The sequence below is a fragment of the Falco punctatus genome (genome assembly GCF_963210335.1).
Source record: "Falco punctatus genome assembly, chromosome: 1".
NCBI lineage: Eukaryota > Metazoa > Chordata > Aves > Falconiformes > Falconidae > Falco > Falco punctatus.
The window spans coordinates 104,166,446-104,186,480 of NC_137580.1; the positions used below are offsets into that span (position 1 = coordinate 104,166,446).

The following is a 20,035-nucleotide window of genomic DNA, read 5'->3' on the forward strand; positions in this document are numbered from 1 at the left end:
CTTGTTTGTTTTGTTACCCCCGTCATTACACTTGCACAGCCACAGACACTGCGTGTTTAGACAAAAACAATTCACCCATAGCTGCAAGGGCCAGGAAACAAACTGCCAAACCACTAACCCTGACGATGAACAGTACAGCGCGGGTCAGGATCCACCAAACAGCAAGATCCACCTGTGGCAGAAAACAAGGGTCTAGCCCCTCGGCAGCTACCATGCTGCTTCTCCTTACTGTATGCCAGGTAACTCCTCCTGTGCTTCTCTTTGGGACTGGCACCTGAAGTACAAGAGGCAGGCTTTCCAGGCAGCCCCAAACCCCACCGTCCTAACGTGATCCGCCAGGAGCCAGAGGCATTAGGAACATGATCTCAGGACATCCAGAGCACCCTCATTTCCCGCAGCTTCGAGAGTCCAGCATACTTCAGAGGGAGTCTCATCAGCATTTAAACAGCAGTGGGCTAAGCACAGGATAGGGGTCACAAATACCTCCTAATTCCTATCCAATTCCATACCATGCCCACCAGCACTTCAACAACTCTCTGCCAGGGTACAGAGCCACAGGCTTATCAGTCTGCTTTTTCAAATGCCAGCCACATTTCAATAGGTTTTTGTACCACAAAGTACATACAAAGAAACATTGCTATCGACTGCAATTTGCAATTACATATTGACTAGTAGGACAAGGGAGCTGAACAAACAGCAGGCAACAAATAAACACCTACAATGACAAGCAGTCTTCATCCTACAACGAAGAGGGATCACCCAGTACGTAAGAACACCTCTCTCACAATTGGAAGTGGCTAGTGCTATTTGACAGAAATTATTCTCCGATTCAATTTTGCTGCCAGTATTCAGAAATGCTCTTGCCTCTTGTTCTTATAAATGGCAATTTAGACAAAGAGCAAGTGTTCCAGGGTGGCTGGGTGGCCTTCAAAAAGGGATAAATTCGTTTAAGGAAATTGTTGAAATACCGAGTGGCTGGGTGGCCTTCAAAAAGGGATAAATTCGTTTAAGGAAATTGTTGAAATACTGACATATCCCCATGTTTAATTTGCCATGGTTTGTAAAAGGAAAAGCATCATAACTACACCGAGAACGAATCAGGTCTCTGTCTGTCTTACAGTTGTTACTTACAAGATTATCACCCACATCAATTTTCAGTCTCATCCCTGACTTGCAAAACCACTTCAATACCAAGCTGAACTGCAGCTCCAGGAGTGAGCCTTGCAACTAAACTCGCATCTGTGAGTAAAAGAACATGACCTCTGTAAAACATCCCAGGGTTAACAGTAGTTTCAATAGCCACTGTGCACGACTGGACCCCGTTCTAAATAATCCCTCATTTTAAATTTCTTCTGACTAATACCCTCCTGGAAGAATGAGTACTACTGAAAAACAACATAGTGAAATGAACACTGCAATGCGCAAGGTTTACAAATGCAATGCCTTCATGCATCATCAATTACATTAATGGAAAAAAGGAAAGACAATATTTGGTGAATCCAGGGATTGTTAACATATTAAAAAAGCCCATTTCAATCAGGCATAAATAAGGAGAAGGTGAGACTGATGACTAAGCAGTGGCCCATCTGAAGTTCAGCGCCTATTCCATTCCCCTTCCCCGGGGAGCACACCATCATAAATGTCCCCAGATGCCAGCTGAGCTTTGTTATTAGCAGTTCTACACAGCTGAAAACTGCATCTTGGGGGAAAACTTGTCATGGTGCTGCCAGCAGTTTATTTGTCTGGTGACTAGACAATGGAATCTAGTTTCTGGACTATGAATCCATAAAGAACAAGTTCAATACGTACAAACAAGGAAAATTAACATGTCTTTTATACACAACGCAAACATTTTCTCAGCTCAGTGTGTCATATACTGTATTGTCCAAGTCATTGGAAGGTGTAACATGAGCAGCTGGTAGGAATATCTCACTGGGGAGCCTTTAGGGAAAATTCAACATCCATTGTATAATATCCTGTATTATTACCTTTTCTGCCATAAAACATCCTCAGTGAGAACAAGAGCAACTTTGGACAACTTGCTTTTCAGGAAAATCTGTTCTCTCTCTGCATTTTTTCCCAGAGATACTTGCTTTTAGTATTTTCTTTTTGTCTTGCCACCCTCACTCCTCCTTCCAAATATGACATATTCTGTATCACACTTGCTAATGATTTGCCCTATTACTACATCCATAGGTTTCAAAGCCATTAGCATGCAGCGTGACTGCTACGTTAGCCAAAAAGCTGGAAGTAACTGAAGGCTCGGGATGGATAAAAGAGAAATGAAACCACCTGCACTTCTCACGTGGTGATGCCAGCGGATGGAGGCAGGGCACTGCGCAGACCCACACCACACAGGTCACCCATCAGCAGATGAGATACACGTTTGTGGATTTAGCCTCACCGGTCTTATGAGGAGCTGGAAGGTCATGTTTCTGAAGCGTGCTCAACTCAGTTTCACTTCACATACCCAAACCTGAACATCCCTTGGGAAAAAGAGATTTTGCACAGTAATGACTAATAGCCCAGGGCACTGGACAGCACTAGAGCCAGAGCAGGGCACTAGTCTACCAGCTTCCACTTATTATGGTATTCACATCTAAAACATCTGTCCCTTGACAGCGACTCTGTAGCCAACAAACTCCAAATACCTTCACCTAAATGGCCAACTTGCAAGGCTGGTGTTTTGACAGATGGTGACAAGTACTAGTGAAAGCTAAATGCCTTGGCAAAGTAGGTTTCTTTATAAGAAGACCTCATCACATTTTGCAAGAAATGCAACAAAATAACCCTTAGAGACAGATCCTCTTTCTAGGCCCACATGACTAAGCAAAAGCAACCACGTAGCCGATGACAGTTTCAGCACCCTGAGCTATAGTGACATAGTAGTATTTATATATTTATATATTCCAGCAGTGCTCCTGTGAACCCCTGCTTGGGGGACATCACATGGGCAACGTTTTGATGGTAGGAGATGTTAATTTACGAACAAAATGGGGGATGATGGGGGGGACGGGACCAAACCAGCAAAACTTATGAGGCATTTTCATGTTCCTGTTCTGTAGTTTTACCTTCAAGAAGGTTGAGAAAGGAGATTAATTTATCTAGTCAAACACTTGCGTGGTTATCACCATAATAACTCTTTACATCAGCCCTTCTGAAATAATACCTATTTTTAGTATCAGGTTTTTAAAGGATCCTCAACTCAATCACTAATTTTGAGCTTGCAATTTACCCTGTGAGCAATTTTGCTGGTGGAATTAATGCCATTTAACTACTCTGATTTGCTGGCACAATTAGTAAGTTAGGCATTTATGTATCCTAAACTACACCTGTAAAACGGAAGGCTGCTTTTAAAAACAGCTTAAATATGCTTAAATTAAATGCAACTGAGTTCAACTACACAAGGACCTCTAAAGCACCCTGCACATTCCATAGGAAGCAAAAAAAAAACCCCAAACCCGCACCCTCTTTTTTTTTTTTTTTAGGTGGCAAAGTTATTCTTTCACTCACCCATCTTTCCTACATGACTCATTCTAGTCACAAAGGTTCTCATGAAATAGTACCTTTCTTTATCAGACTTTGTCAATGATTTCCAGTGCTCAAAAGGTGTGGCCAAGGGCACTAAGGCAATTTTATTGTTATTGCTATTGCCAAGCAGGTTGAACAAAACCACAGGATGCTGAACACACAAGCACAGCACTGCCAGCTAACACCATCAGTTGCTGTGGGGACCAGGACCACTCAAATCCCAATGTGGGTAGAGGTAAGGATAGAACCAGTAACTGTGATTAAGATGCAATTAAAACCAAAGAATTTGGACCGTATTTCAAACATCCTTCTAGGAAAACAAAACGAAAAAAACCAACAAAACAGAACAAACCCAACTCCCAAAAAACACCAGACAGGCAAATCCTATCTTGAAAATTTCACTCAGCCAAAACTCTTAACAAGGTCAGTTTTAACAAGCACCTCATCACCGGCTTACAGGGTAGGTGATTGCCTTGCCTCTATAAACTGATGATCTAGCAAAGAAAGGAAACAGGGGAAAGACCCGAAGAAGAGAGCACCTTGACAGTGCCCTCAGTATAATTGTAAAAAGAAATCAAAGCTAAAACTGGTTTACCTGTGCTGCCTCCCTAATTCACTTCCAAGTCTACCCCAATAGTAATTTATTGTAACTACCCATTTAAAATTTGTGTGGCTCCAAATAAGCACGTTAAAGTTGTAACTTCGTAGCTCTTGAAGGCAGCTCTTCACAGGAAAGGTACATTGCTATTAATACTCTCAAAACTACTGTCCCCACAAAAGAATAAATTAAGAGTTGCACATCTCCAATTCTGCTCATCTACAAAGAGCCAGAAGGATGATGCAGTAGGAGCATATGTAAAATAAATCTTGCTTCTGTAAACATCAGTGGATGAAAAGGTAGTAAGGAGGAAATTACTAAAACTGTCCAAACATTTAATTTGGAATAACCTGGTGCATATCTGAGTGGGGGAATAAAAGATGTCATCCTTTCCACTGAAAACCAACGCACTTCCCTGCTCACAGCAGCAAAGAACACAAGAATGCATGTGAACCCCTCCTCCTACTATTTGTCTCATCAAATAACTGTTTTTCATCTGAAATTTAAAAACCTAAGCAATCCTCCGTCACTTGATTAAAACTTGAAAACAACTAAAGAGACTTTTAGCAAAAAATGTGTATGTACATTTACATTTTTGTGAGAACTAACTTTGAATTAGGGTAAGTAATGGATTATGGTCAGTCATATTTTCCCTCCAAAACCAGGTACCCTGCATAATCTAAACAGAAAATTGGTCTTTGCTCTATAACCTTACATTAGCATCCAGGAAAATTCCTGGAATATGTTCACGTCTTGGGGGTAAGGGGAGCGCATTAGAACACTTCTTTTGAATTGGTGCAACAATACACCATTCACGCGATTCAGACTTACTTGTGTTAATTGGAATCTAGTTCTGCAGGCTGGTAACACTACCGAATACTGTTAGCAATGTTCACTTTTTACGTAACTGATGCCCTGGAAAATAAGTCACTCCTCCTGAAGTGTGTATGGGTTTACACATGGGAGTCACTGCAGCCCGAATGAAATGTAGTTGCTTCTGCCTGGAACACACTACCTGTTTGAGTAGCTTGGAACAGTTAAAGCCTCTGGTTCCCCAAATTGTGTTCCACAAGGTAATAGCAAGTTCTTTGCAGCCAGCCACATAGCAATATTACTTTTATAGTTGTCTGATGATAAACCACTATAAAAATTTGATTGTAAGGATGCAGAGTGGTTTGGTACACTGCCTAAAATGCTTGAGAAGCACTGGTTTGGAGGAAAAGCCACCTGGATCTCAAGACAAGACATTACAGAAGTAAAATGATCACATGGACTGGTCAAGGACCCCAACACTCCCATTACTATGAGAACACCCTGGCACTTCCCGAGGCTACTAGATGCCTGCTGTATTACAACAGCTAATGGCAGTGGTCTTTGCTTCATTGCAAGACAGTACCTTCAGCACTCCAGAGCTCCTTCAGAATCTGTCAAGACAATATTTGGTTTACCCTAATGATATCTTTCTCTCTCAAATCAAACGCTTTTTCCAACAGCAATGCTTCCAACTGTACTATGTTAACTTGGAAATCTCCCAGTGGGCACAGAGCAAGTCTGACCTCTTCATCACCTGATCTCAGATCCCTGTATGAGTAGAGCTGCTTACATTTTTCACAATACGGTATGTTGCTCTGAAGAACTGTAGGTTTGTGCTCTAAGAAAATGAGAGTTCCTCAGGTGTGGGAGGCAAGACAAAACCAAAACAATCTTAAAATAAATCTTTTAAGGCAGAACACTTATGGGTCCCCTGGGATGAAGCGTTAAAATATACAAAATGTACTATAAAAGTTAGCACTGTTTTCTTACTCTCAGTTCATAGAAGACCCTGATCCAACTTCCCTTAAAGTCAAGGCAAAATACCTTCCCCTTTGGGCTAACACCTTTAAACTGAGTCCAACAGGTATCAGCAGCAACTGTATGCACAGATCTAAATCAGGTTACAGAGAAGAAATACAGGGCTTCTTCTGATTTAGACCATACACAAACACTCCTCTGGTCACCACACTTGAAAACTAAACTTACAGGCTCAGTGCAAAGCAGGAATTAAAGCTAAGCAGGTTTTCCACTTGCTACCAAAAACCTTTAGAGGCACTGCAGAGAGGGAGGAAAAAAAGTGAGCTACTACTCATGAGGTATTGAATATAAGTACATACCTCTTTTCCAGCAACTGGTAGCCTTCAGATGTCTCATAACAGCATTAAAATATCTGGTAATGTCATTCAAGCATTCATCTCCCTCTTTCAGAATGCCAAATATGGTGTTAATGAAAAAGCAAAACCAGCAAGACTAGCCCTTCTGAACTATTTGTGCATGAAACACACAATAGAGGGCAGATGCCTGCTACATGAGATTGCATAGCTGGCATTAAGAGGAAGTTGTTGTTTAAAAGAATTACACAATACTAACAAAAATCCTGGCTTCCACTCTAAAGAGCTTGAATGAAATTCTGAGGTTTGGGGAACATGTATAGAGGGAGATGGACAAGCTACGTTAAAAACTGTTACGACTTGGGGTGAAATGATAACTACTTCTCCAAAATCTGTGGGAAACCTTTCCCCTCATTATTATAATAAATTAGAGAAGTGAACGCAACCTTGGCAAGAGATGCTTGAACTACAGCCTAAGGGAAAATGGGCCAATATCTACTTACAGAACAGACATGCCACAGGCAGCAAAAGTACAAGTTTCTCTTGCAACAACCAGCCCTAGTACCTGCCCTGTCTGAAAGGCCAATAGGACAAACCTTCCTTCTGCAACGCAGGAAGACAGGATGGGAAAATGAATTGTTATGTTGTGTTAGTGGCCATGCAGTACCATAAAATCAAGACATTAATGAAGACAAGCCAATCTGGAGAGCTTCCCTGTTCTAGTAGCCTGCGCTCACTTGCTGACATGTACAATAAAAAGACAAAGTGCAACATTGCCTCAAGCACTTATGTCCCATCAGCAGGAGGGCAAGGACACCTTCCCCTCCCCTTCCCTGCCCCTTCTCCCCCACCAAAGATTTTTTACTTTGCATTCTAGGGCTGCCCATTGAGGGTGTATACTGCAAACAGCATTTTTATAGTTTGGTCCTTGGTGCATGAGGGATTGGGCCAGGGCACAAACACATTTTCCTATAACCTGCTCACTGATTTGAGAAAATACTTTCATTCTTGATTGCAGAGGGATTTCCAAATAGGCTTAACTGCTTTCATGAATCAGCCCCTCCGACTGCCATGACTTCTTAGCACATCAGATAGCATTCTAGCACACAGGAAAAAAGGACTGTCAGAAATTGTAAAGGACTTATGCAGGAAATAATCAGGCTCTGGACTATCTCAACTCTACCTTGATAAGTAAAAACCTACCCTTGTCACACATTAATCGAGGCACATTGAACACGGAGCCCCGCTTCTTGAACTTCATTGCTTAAACTAGAGCTGTCCTATACAAACTGGTTAATCCCTAGATCAGTGGCACAATACAGAAGGCTGGAGAAATTCAGAAAAAAATTATACAAAATCAAGTATGGAGGGGGAAATGGAGAAAAAGGTTTTGCTAATTGTTGGTACAACTTAGAGGATTTCCTTCTGGCAGAAAGAGAGCTCCACCTTGTCCCAGCATTCAGAGCCCCAGACTGCCAGAGAAGTAACCTGGATGTAGAAATGGCTGGGGGAAGGGAAGATGACAGTGGTGTGACCTGCTCTGGGTAGGACATGGTGGTCCAGACCATTTGCAGTCGTAAATCGAGAGCAACCACAAAGCGTTCTGTCTTGTCTTCTGAATTGCACACCTGAAATACCAGGGCCTTGAGAGGTGCTCTGGTGTAAGAAGTCATACACTTAAAATGAAAGCCCATGGATTTTGAATAAAAACCAGGAAAGTTTCCAGAATATGAGTTCTTCTGTTCTAGCAAGAAAAACAGTTAAGTAGGTGCAGTAGGAAGTAAATGATGAAGATTTGATTCAGTTATGCATAGCACAGATGAGGAGCAAGACAGTATTCAGGTAGAAGCAGATGGTAGAAAAGAAACATGTGGCATCTGCAACTTATGTAAGATACACATATTCAAAGTCAGCATCCAGAGGAGGTAGTGTCTATGTGGAATAAATAAAAAATGTTACAGCAGTATAGGCTGTCATCATAAACCAATGACAAGACAATGGGAGTCAAAGGGAGCTGAAAGCCAAATCTTCAGTTTAGCAAGTCCGATTTATCCCATCATCGCACTCCACCATTTCAAGTCCCGTAGTCACTGCACAGGCTTATAGCCCAGTTGGTACAGCCACAGCAGAGACAACACCAGAGCTGCTAAACATACTCGCAAGGTTGCAATCTAGTGCAAGGTTACACTAGGTTGGCTCAAGAGTTGGGGAACTCAGATAGGTAAAGCTTTCACTCTTCAAATGAACAGAGGTTTTAGCTGGAATTGACCCTTACAGGAAAAATGAGCCCACAAGACTCCAGAAAAGTCCCTGGCATTGCTAGGCTTCCTGGGAAACAGCGGCTGAAAGACATTTGGGAGAATGCCCACCTCCTTCCACATGAGAAGAGACAAGCTCTTTCAGAACTCCAGTTACCTATGATTATCCACCTTTAATGAGTCCTTCCAGAGCTCTCACTTCCTTACACTTCCTTGATTCTGACCTTACAGTATAAACTCTTGGTTACCAGGGTTTCCTCTAACAACATCCCTGTGCACTTTCTGAAGACAGACACTCTTTCCCTCTGCATTTCAACGGGATTCTTGCCATATCCTCCATTTGATGCCACACAGTTCCTGCTTGCAGAAGTCCCCACCGTTTTACGTGCCTTCCCCTGAGCTTCAGCTGCCGAGGCTAGAAGATTAAGGTGCCCGTTAAGAAGGACCAAATTTCTGGGTCTAAGCATTAACCTAGTTGAATGCTGCGTGTTCAGGAACTCGACCGCAGTTCTCATTCTGGCTCTGCCCTCAGACCTGCTGTGTGACTTTGGGCAGGTCATTTCTCCCATCTGGTTACCTTGGTTTCCCCATCTGTAGAAAAGGGCAAGTCTCATTATCCCTCCCTATGTAAAACATCCTGAGATCTACAGAAGACAAACGATATTGAGAGCCAGACACTATTATTATTAGAACTTTGGTGTGCTAAATAGACGCTGGCAAGAGACACAAAAGTGAAATAAATCCAAGGGCAAGAAAAGCAGACAGCAATAAAGCATCAAAATTGAAGAAGGAAGGGGAAAAAATCAAGTGAAAACCAGAGTACAGCACTGGGGCACGAGTCCTGTGGTCTAGAAGTAGTTTGACAAATCCAGTTGTCTTTGTGGTTTTTGAAGCCTGTAGTTGTTTGCTGCTCCTACCTAACTCCACACATGGGAAAGACTTTTTGTATGGTTTGGCTTGTAAGTGTGTAAGTGTATTGACTGACTACAGCTGTACAGCTCAAGGAGACAAGGAGATGCTCCATCACCTTTTGAGACCAGCCAGGATAATCCTTTCTCCAGTTGGGAAAAGCAACCAGTAAGGAACGAAAAGCACAAGAAAGCCTGGATGCAGACCTGTAGGATAGCTAAGTGAACTTAACTAATATATAAATAACTGTGTAGGTAGTGCTTTAAAAAGGAAGATCAGCACAGAATTACAGCATCATCAATGATAACTGAGGCTCTGGAATCAACATAGTTATATGCTTGTTACTGCACAATGCTCCTGAGCAAGCAGCAATCGTGATCCATCTGTCAGCATGTCCTTTGCTGTCACAAGATCCTTGCTGCAGAGACTACCATGTTCTGCTCCTTTCCATTATGGATAAGGCTGGAATGTCCCTGTGATTTTTCTGTACAGAGAGTACACAGTTCCCCTCTAACCAGTTTTCATTGTATCTCTTAGGCAAAAAGCAGCTTCTATCTTGGGATTAATATAAAAGAAGACAAAAATTCGAATTCTGTCTTTGCAATTCCTAAGAAACCTGTCACCTTTGCTTTCCAGACAGCAGTAGAAGCTGAGAGTGTATGAATTGGCTTTTGAACGTTTGGAGCGAGAGCTATGAGACTGGCTGTGCCTGCAAAGAATGGGTTATGGTATGAATGCAGGGTCATACATTGCCTTTGGTGGATTTCTTTTCCACTCCCTGTTTGCGTTTTCAGTACCACTGCTTCCTAAAACTGCGTGCAGCCTTGTTTCTCAGTTAAAAGGATTTTTTAAATTATTTTTAAAGTCTGTTTGATGAGTGATATGAACTGCCAGTGAGTACTACATTTCACTCCCCCTCATTAACATTGTAAATTAATTTAGGACTCATTTAGATGCAGGATTAACAACCTGAGGACTAATCCACTCTTTATTCAGAGGACATACTCAGGATGAGCAGTCCTTCGTCTCACATCAGTCAATCAGTTAGCAGGACCATCTCTTGGGAAGAAAATGATATTTCTGTCTTTGCTGGCAAAGGAACTGTTCAAGGTTAAGGCAGAGGTCTGGGAGATGTCAGTCCTGGTCCCAGCTCCACTATAGGCTTCCTCTGCAACCTTGGTCAAACGCTTTTACACTCTGCACCCATTTTGCCCTATTTGCACATCTAGAGAGGTCAGACATAGAAAACAGACAAAAGATTAACAGTAGTGTTTATGGTGGTTTAAGGCAGCATCTTTTTTATTTCGCCAGGGTTAGCACTACATGGTCATGGGCCAGCTGCCAACACAGAAACTTATTAAGCTGAAGTAATACATTTAATAAGTTTTCAGTTATGTGCCCCTAACCTTACTTACATGAAATGTTTTTATTTTGTAAGCACTCTTTCCCTGTGATAGCACTGTGATTAATACATTATCATCTATATTGCAAGACTAAAGTCGAGCCCTCAGTTTCCAGATCAGCAAAAAAAACCAAGAGAAAATGTGGCTTTTCTTAAAGCAACAGTTAGCAGTTACAAAACTGTCAGCAGCAATCTTGCAGTATCTCAGTGATGTTTTCAGATGCCTTGTGTGTTTGCTAGAGAAATAAATAACACTTCTTGCAATTAACAAATGAAATGCTGTGTTAGAGCTTAGCTCTTACTTGCTGTCAAGTAAATCATCTGCAGAAGGATTTAATCCACTGAGGGGAATGAAGATTAAATATATATACTTTGGCAAGTGTCGTTTTCCACCAGAATATTTTCTTGAAGACATTTTGCATCTAATGATACATTAAGGACCTGTTCCTCTGAGTACAATAAATAAATACAAATAATTGCTGCAGAAAAGAGCCTGACAGACAACCAGTGCCACTTTGGGCATAACTGATTGATGCTACTTATAACCAGTAACACTTGTAAAGCTGAGGCCTTCTGTTCTGGTCGTGTGCTGCACACATCAACTTAGCTGAACTCTGAACTCTGCCATCCCAGAAGGAGATAATTTTTAAAGCCATAATACAAACTGTTATTAATTGTCTGCATTGCAACATTATCAAGAAGCTGTAACCACAGATGAAGACCCTGTTGTGCCATGGGTTGCAGAAAATAAAAAGGAGGAGATACTGCAGTGCCTCACACAGTTTGAAATCAAAGGGCAAATGACAGAGCTCCAGAATATTCTCACCTCTACTGTGATCTTTAAGACTGAATGATTTTATACACTTTATTGTTCGCTATAGTTCCACAGACAAGCTCCTGACAGGCATTTGGTATCCACTGTGACAGCATAAGAAAAACAGGATGGAAAAAAAAATATCTTTCTGGCACACTATTTCTAATCCTAATTGAATTCTAATTTTTTCAGAGATATAGTTGTTCCAGTGTGGTTCCCTCAGACAGATGAGTGACAAGACAGCTACAGCACCAGAAATCTATGACTCCAACTAACAATTCTGTAGGAAGTTTCCAAACCAGACTGTTTCTCTCCTTAAAATACTGCATTTGCTCTCTGGCTGGTCCTTTCAACTCTCCATAAAGATCAAATGTTCTGTGATAACTACATAAGACTGTTCCTCAATGTCATCAAATCCAGCCCATTGACAAAGGCACTCCCCTAAACCACCTCAGGGCAAGAGGCCAGAAAAGCTGGGTTTGTCCTGGGGTTGCGCAGCTCTGTCTGCAGACATTTGCAACATTTAAATGTTTGTTACGTTAAAAGGACATCACAATTGCAATAATCCTTCCTTAAACACAAGGAGATAAATGCCTGGAGCTAACAGCACCAAAATCATAGGGATATTGTTAATCCATGAGTTACCATGAATGCAATGATTGTTAGCCTTCCCTGTACTTGCCATCCTCAGGTACTTGTCCTGATGAGCTTTACATTTTCATGCCACACTGTACTCCCAATTATTGTACATTCAGCAGATTCTCTGTGAAGTACATGAAGGGCATCATACATCACACTTATTACCAACCTACAGAGAATCAAGAGAAGTGAGAAGAACAGGACCCCACTGTTGGTTTATCATGACTTCTCTTATCTAGGGGAACTAGCCACCTCCTATTTAAATTTAATTGTCATAAGCAATATCGTTAGGTTTACTTGCTTTTGGCCTATTCTGCACTCAAGTAATTCTGAGCCCTGACCTCCCGCCCACTGGCAAATCAAAACCTAAAAACCCATCATGTCCACTCATCTTCCTGGTAAGAGTATATTTCACAGCCAATGTGCCCAAGGGCCCTAACTGAAAAAATCTGAAAGCACCTTTCTGAGAAGAGGAAGGGTACAGAAAGCAGTGAGAAAACAAATATTCTTACCTGTCTGTAATAAGCCAGCCCCACTGTCTTTGACTCCAAAGTGCTGCTGGATGTCTAGTAACACACCTACAAGGAAAACAGAGAGAAGAAACTCAGTGCCTTCAGCCTTTGAAAAGCATACAACTCAAACCTTCAGTGAAGCATCAACAACGTTTCAAATTCCAGTAGTTTAGACACACCACTTCTCAAGTTTGCACATTAGCTTCTTTTCTATACATGCACACTCAATAATTTTGGGCTGCTGCAAAAAAAGCAGAGGTAGGTAGATAGAACATCATGCAAAGAGCTTCAGAATGAAGACCTCACGCATGAAAAACTGGTCTTTGCTTTCTACTTAAATAAGGTTTCTTTTTGTTTTCTGCAGAATCCAGACCCCTTACTTCTATTATTTTACAGAAATACAGGAAAACTGATTCTGCACCTTTGGTGCTTCAAATGGTTTGACAAGACAGACAAATCCAAGACAAGTTTTAACAAATCTTTGCTGGGAGGAGATATGACACATTGATAGGAGCAATGATAGAAGTTTCCATGTTTAACTAGCTCGGGGGTGTGTGTGTGTGTGTCATTTCCAAAACGAATGCAGGAAATAAATTTAAAATAGTTAATAAAAGTGGGTAACTGACCAAATGCTTAGCTTTAAAGCAACTAAAAGCAGAACAAAACCCAACCTTCTCTCTTCCCTGAACCCCCAATATACTAACTGGCATAAGCAACATTAACAGGTTTTGCAGTATTTACACATTCAGCTAGACTTAGCACTTGGGTATCAAACATAAATACATGTAATATGAATAGGCATGCTTCTGTAAGCAACTAGCCGACAGAGAAAACCCGCAAAAGAGCTTTTATAACTCATCTTGGACACAAATATGCCAAGCTGTAGACAGTCCAGTTGTGTGAGATACAGATATAGAGGCCTGATCATTTGTCTATGGTCTAAACAAACCACACTCCGACTTCTTGGGTCTGGAACAGAGACAGTTGCTCTCTTAATTTCTGGGACTTCCTTATTTAGGCTGCTGCCTTCCCCAAAACTGAGGAAATGCAAGTTTCTTTTTTAAAAAACAAGAAACACCATTCTCCAACTATACTGAACATCTATAAAAGTTCACCTTCCGATCAAATTTGATCTGAAGGCTTTATCCAGAGTGATTCTGCTCATCACTGCAGGTCACGGGAAACAACTAAGCACCAACCTGAACCCATTCACCATAAATATCTTAGCTTTGGGACTGCCAGGATCACACTAAATGACAAACACAGAGAGACAAAAGACAGAGATAACTATTCCCAGAAGACATCTGCAACAATGCCAAGAAAAGAGACATAAATTAAAGGTACTAAAGGAAAAAAAGATACAGAGAAGGAAGGAAAAAGCAGGAAAGTTCATTTGTCCTATTCCATATTAGTTGTACATCACCATTTCCTCAGGCAGCATTCAAGTTGGCTTTAGACTACCAATATCTGCCCAGTAACATCAGTTCAACCTCCTACAACGATCCCCACTTCCATACCCTCTCTATCAGACTGTTTAGCCCCGAGCAAAGAAGGCTAAGGGTGGAGAAGGGTGTAAAACTTATCAATGTGTACCAATACCTGATAGGAGAGGGGATAAAGAAGACAAAGCTAGGCTCTTCACACTGCTGCCCAGTGAAGAGAGGCAAATGGCACAAACTGAAATCCATGAAATTCCATTTAAATACAAGAAAAACCCTTTTTACTGTGAAGGTGGCCAAACACCAGAACAGTTTGTCCATAAAGGTTGTAGATTCCCCATTGCTGGAGATATTCAAAACCCAACAGGACACGGTCCTGAGTAACCTGCTCTAGCTGACCCTGCTTTTAGCAGAGGTCTTGGGTTAGATGATCTCCAGAGGTCACTTCCAACCTTGATTATTCTGTGATTCTATAATTTTCTGAAGTATTGAGTGACTGATCATATCCAGCCTAACACAGTGTTCCCCTGGCCTTTCTTTTCCTTTGGAGCATTGCTGGCTACTGTAATTCCAACAGGAACTTCTTAGCTTCCTCTTGGATGGCAGATTTACCTCCGTTTTCAAAGTGCCCTGGCGTTTTGTGGCTGTCCTTCCTTCATTTGCTCCATTAATAAGTGAGATATCATTATCCAGGCAATATCTGATGAACAAAAATAAATTCTGCATTTGCCTAGCAAAACCCTCTGTGGCATAGATGACTTACATACTCCCCTTGGCATCTCACCCTTCCACAAAAAAATGGTTCTCTTGCAACCCAGCCTCCTTACTTAGCTTAACTAGATCTGAACACCTTCAATTTGTGCTCCATTATTGGTTGGCCCACAACTTCCCACACCAGGTGAAGCTCAGCAAGTTAAAACAGCTTGTGGCTACTATAATCCCAATGTTACAGAAGATAAACCCATCAACATTCTTAAGAAGAACGTGCAAGAATGGAGAAGACACCAAATACAATGTTTTCTTGTGCTCTCCTGTCATCCATCACACTCAGTTGTGCTACACAGAACTGAATTATCCTACTAACTCCCTGCAGCTGAGCCCCAAGCCCTCCAGCTGGAGAAGCCAAGTCAGCGGGATCCAAGCTCTCCTTCCTTTTACAGACATATTCAATACAAGACTTAACCCAAGCAGGTATATCACTGGGTGGTCAAATGCCCATTCACCTCCCGATCCACAGGCAAACGGCTTTCTGGTGGATGCCATGCTCCAGTCCAGCCCATCAGCTTGCAGCTTCTTTTATTTCAGTAACAAAGGACTAAGATTTGCACCCATCTTCCTTTCAGAATGGGGCTTCAACTCCCACGGACATAGAAACATAGAAATAATTTCGACTAGAAAAGACCTTTGAGATCATCAAGTCCAACCGATAACACGATAGATTTTCATTTTAATAATTTAACTCTGTGAACAAGTATATTACCTAAAGGCTGCACAGAAAAACAAAGTAGTAGAATACTAAACCAGGGACGCTGCAACTGTACTGCTCCCAGCAGGTGCTCTAATTAGGATGGCAGCTGATGAAAAAATGTATTCTGAAGCTGGTGCATACAGACTACCTTGACGTTGGTTTCCTGGTGGAAACCTCTGCTGAGGTAATCACCAAGCAGGACTCACACCTTCTAAACTCGCAGGTTCACAAGGCTCAAGAGCAAGCCAACAACAGAACTTCACCCGTGCAAGACGCAAAGTGGCACAATTTACTGTCCTGCCACAGGATACCAAAGGGACTGATTCAGTGATGGGAAAAGGGAGATGAAGAGCTGTAGCTCTGCGTTATTAAAAGTGTCTCGGAAGGCAGATCCTTTGAGCAGGGGAGGTTAGACTAGATTATCTCCACAGCTCCCTTCCAGTCTCAGCTACTCTGTGATTTTATGCTCCTAATTCTATGATGGAACACCAATGCATGTCCAGAGCTACCACCACCACCCTGGAAGGTGCCTGCCCTGCCTACAGCAACATATCCCCTGCTATGCCAGAGGCACATGAAACCACCAAACATTATGGGGAGCAGGGGTGACGGAAAACATAGCCTCAGAAAGATGATTTTTTTGGATTTGCATCAGAAACCAGAACAGCAAGTGCAAAGGATTATAATGGTGCCTGCACACTAAAGCAGAGGAGGTCTTCCAGTTCATTATAAAGAGACAATCTCTCCAGTGACAATGGCTTTACATTGCTTTTTTCCCCCCAAGAGATCATAACGTGTTTTACAAGCTTGAACTACTGTAGCCACAAACAAAAAACATCTAGGACACTGACATGCAGCCACCTTGGATTAAGCCTACTTTATTCTGGTGGTGGAGAGGCAAGTGGGTTCTGTGGACAGTCACTGCAACAGGACAACATAGAACCACAATTATAAGTCCTGTGTGAGCTTGGAAGAAGGTCTCAGATGATTAAGAGAGATCTGCATGTCTAATTGGCATGGATTTCCTACTCCAAGTTTATTTTATATTCTCTTTGGACTACAGGTGTTTTGATATGGGATTTAGAGCATTAAATTAGAGGCAGCAGCAAGCAGATGATGCAACACACCATACTATGAAGTGAGAGGAGTTTCTCTCTGCTGTGGGAGTTTTCCTGCTCAGCATGCTCACCTGGGAAGACACTCGTCCTCTCTTAAATTTGCTCAGCTCTGTTTCCACCTCACCATGGCAATGACTCACCCCAAACTTCAATAAGATTTAGGGATACAATTAAGCAATGACAGACCAGGGGAGAATACAGGAAAATGATAGAGCTTTTGACTTTCCCTTCTGCTTCTTGATGATGGGAAGGCAGAGATAGCTGGAGCCAGGCTGCAGACAATGATCACGTTGCTTGCAGAGATGTGCTCCCAGGTGTCTCACAACACCTGATGCAATCCAAGAAAGGGAAGCCGCTCAACATGCGGCTGACAAGGCCTTTCTTGGATTAAAGTTCATACCTGTGTCCCAGGAGGATCTCAAAATAGCCATGAGCAGCTAACAGGCACCACTCTTCCCCAGACAGCCTCTCCGCAGGGCTGATGGCCGTTTGGGATGTCACTATGATTACATGGCACACCTTAGTGCTATCACCTATTATTTCTTAAGCACATTCGGCATTTTCAGGACTGAACGAACATGCCGGAAACATGGTGCCAACCTTCCAAAGTATTTTACCAGCTGAACCAGACACAGTTAATGCTGACGTAGAGCTTGGAATTCAATGAGATGAAACACTGGCAGCACCCAGCCAGGAGTGCTGATCAAGATGGGCACAGAGACAGGACTTACTGGGAAACCGAGGCAGAGGATTGACTGCTTCAGCCCTATCTAGGTTACTTTACTAGGCCTGCCTGCTAGTGTCTTAAGTACCTGACAAAGACACCAAGGCAGTTACTGGATTTTTGTGGGCACTGGGCATGAAGAGGACTTTTAAGAGCAATTTGAAGGACAAAAGGTCTTTGGGTGTGGAGTGTTTGATAGGGAGGGAATGTCACATAAATGGGGAAGAGGAATGAGGCTGACCTCATCCACTCCCAGGGTCAGAGGGCTTCTAGGATCTAGTGCAGGATCCTGAGTGCTGTTGTCATTTTTAATGGCCATTTCACAAACAGTGAATATAAAAGACCTGACTTCTGGGGCTTTTGGAATGCAGGTCCACATTTAATGGCCTACGTTACCTCTAATTTAGGGGAAATGCTTTAGGAAAGGCAGATCTTCCTGGAAGTGCACAGTTCAGGCTTCAAACAGGGAGGTAGGTAGTACAGATCATGCCATGAGGCAAGCTGCTTGCCTAGATAGGCTTTGTGTTCCCTACCAGAACTACAACAAAAAAAAAAAGTTGCAGGATTGGAAGGTCATCTGATATGGGGTTAAAAGATGCTCTGAACAGAAGGTCATCTTAGTACAGACGTTTCTTGTGTTAACCATCATTTACAGAACTACTCCACCGCAGATCTAGTGCGTGGGATGCTTGGTTATCCTTTATATTTAAATGAAACACAGGCTTTTCACCTAACTATTACTACCTGTATATATGAATAAAGAGTTGCCATGGTAAGACACAGCATTCATAAGCTAAGCCACAATGAAATCACAATTTCAAAGCAAAAACACATTAGAACTTCCCTGGGAAAGGCCCATTTTCCAGTCACCAAAACAAAACATCATGATTTGAATGCAAACTGCTTCCAAGGCAGGTGCAAAATATACAGTTAGCCTGTACACAGAGTGCAAAGCTACAGAATCAAAGCCACAGTTTCAGCTCACCGAGCCTTACATCAGTAATGCCAATGCACATTCTTTAAACATTGCATGGGTGCTGCAGTACCATTGGCCAACACAACTACTTACTCAAAAAGCACATGAATTTTTAAAGGTATTTTTTAATAGGGAAAAATGACAGTGCTTCAAAGGCATGAGTACACAACTTTCCACACAGTGCAGGCTGGGCACTGATAGCAATCCTGGGTGTCCCCTGCACCCTCTCTCCTGCCCCACTGCAGCCCTGGGCTTGCACCTGTCTTTGGGGAAGCCTCAAAGGAGGTGATGGAGAACCCAGACTTGCACTCTCTTGCCTCCCAAAGAGCCAGAGCAGACTCTACTGACAACTCTTTCTCCTCCATTACCTGTTGCTAACTACCCCTCCTCCTTAGGAAGGCATTTTCCTTCACAAGGCTGTGTGCTCCCTGGTTCTTCCAGGAGCAGCTCCCTCAGGTGGAAGCACCTAAGCAGGGACAGCCAAGCCCTGGCCTTCTAGCCATTAAAGGCACAAGCCACCTTCCTACCATCATGCTCTTCCTCATGCCTGCAGCCATATTCGACCTGCTTCAGCTAACACATTAAAGAGGCATAGGAGTGGTGTACACACCTGCCTGTTCAGAGACATGTGAAAAGATTAGGTGGAGAGAAGTTTATTTTGAGGTCTCTCTGATTATATCTTCACTGCAACCCCAAGGTGTGACTGCAGTTCACACACAGATCCCTAAGCTTCAAACGAACTGGCTTCAGCTCCACCACCCACTAGCTACTAAACACCAGCTTCACAATTTGGACCCTATTTAAATGCTCAGCTGCAGAAAACCACCATGGTAGTCCTGCTGATATTTGTACCTCAAGATTAATTCCAACTGCTAGCATCACTAAGTGTAGAACTAAACCACAGTACCACCTTCTTTGGATTGCCATGAAAGCATTCCCTTCTTACATACAAAAAAGAAGCAGACCTGCTTTTTAAATATTGATAAATGAACGATGATGTCTTTCTTGAAAACTTTGACAGGAGTTTCCTTCTGACATAAACACTGACTTTCCTTCTGCAAAACTAATTTCCACTGTTGCATGACATGATGTTGCATTGGTGAAATAGTCTTTGGTTTTGAAATAGTGTTGCAGGATTAAAAAGCAGCGAAACAAAACCAGCAGCCAGACAAATCAAAACAAGGGTTTCCTAAGAGCTGCTCACACTGGCATGCAAGAAACTTGTGACCTAGAAAGCATCGAAAAGAAACTGCCAGCACCCACAGTGGCATGTTTAGAAAGGGGTTTCCCTGAGAAATAAAGCAGAGCACTGTAAAGAGAGAAACCCAGCACAGCAGTTCAAGCCGAAAATCAGAATGAGCCAGGCTCCTGGTGGCAAGCACTGCAGTCATTCACAGCTGCTTAAAAATCTGCTAACAACACCCCAGAGTGGTTAAGTGTGAGAGTTCAAAGCCCTCACAGACACCGATAACCTCCCACTACCGCACATACGGGAAGTGATGG

General features: G+C 42.4%; 1 protein-coding gene across 3 annotated transcripts in view; it reads right to left on the reverse strand.

Moving 5' to 3' along the window:
• SPNS2 (SPNS lysolipid transporter 2, sphingosine-1-phosphate) overlaps positions 1–20,035 on the reverse strand; it is a 143,172-nt gene that overhangs the window by 90,422 nt on the left and 32,715 nt on the right. For all 3 annotated transcript variants that reach the window (XR_013923671.1, XM_080364992.1, XM_080364991.1), the window contains exon 2: positions 12,808–12,873. Coding sequence is in view for 2 of the 3 variants with exons in the window: in XM_080364992.1 (XP_080221118.1) it covers positions 12,808–12,873 (66 nt within the window). In the remaining variant the exon portion in view is untranslated. The remainder of the gene's footprint in view (positions 1–12,807; positions 12,874–20,035) is intronic.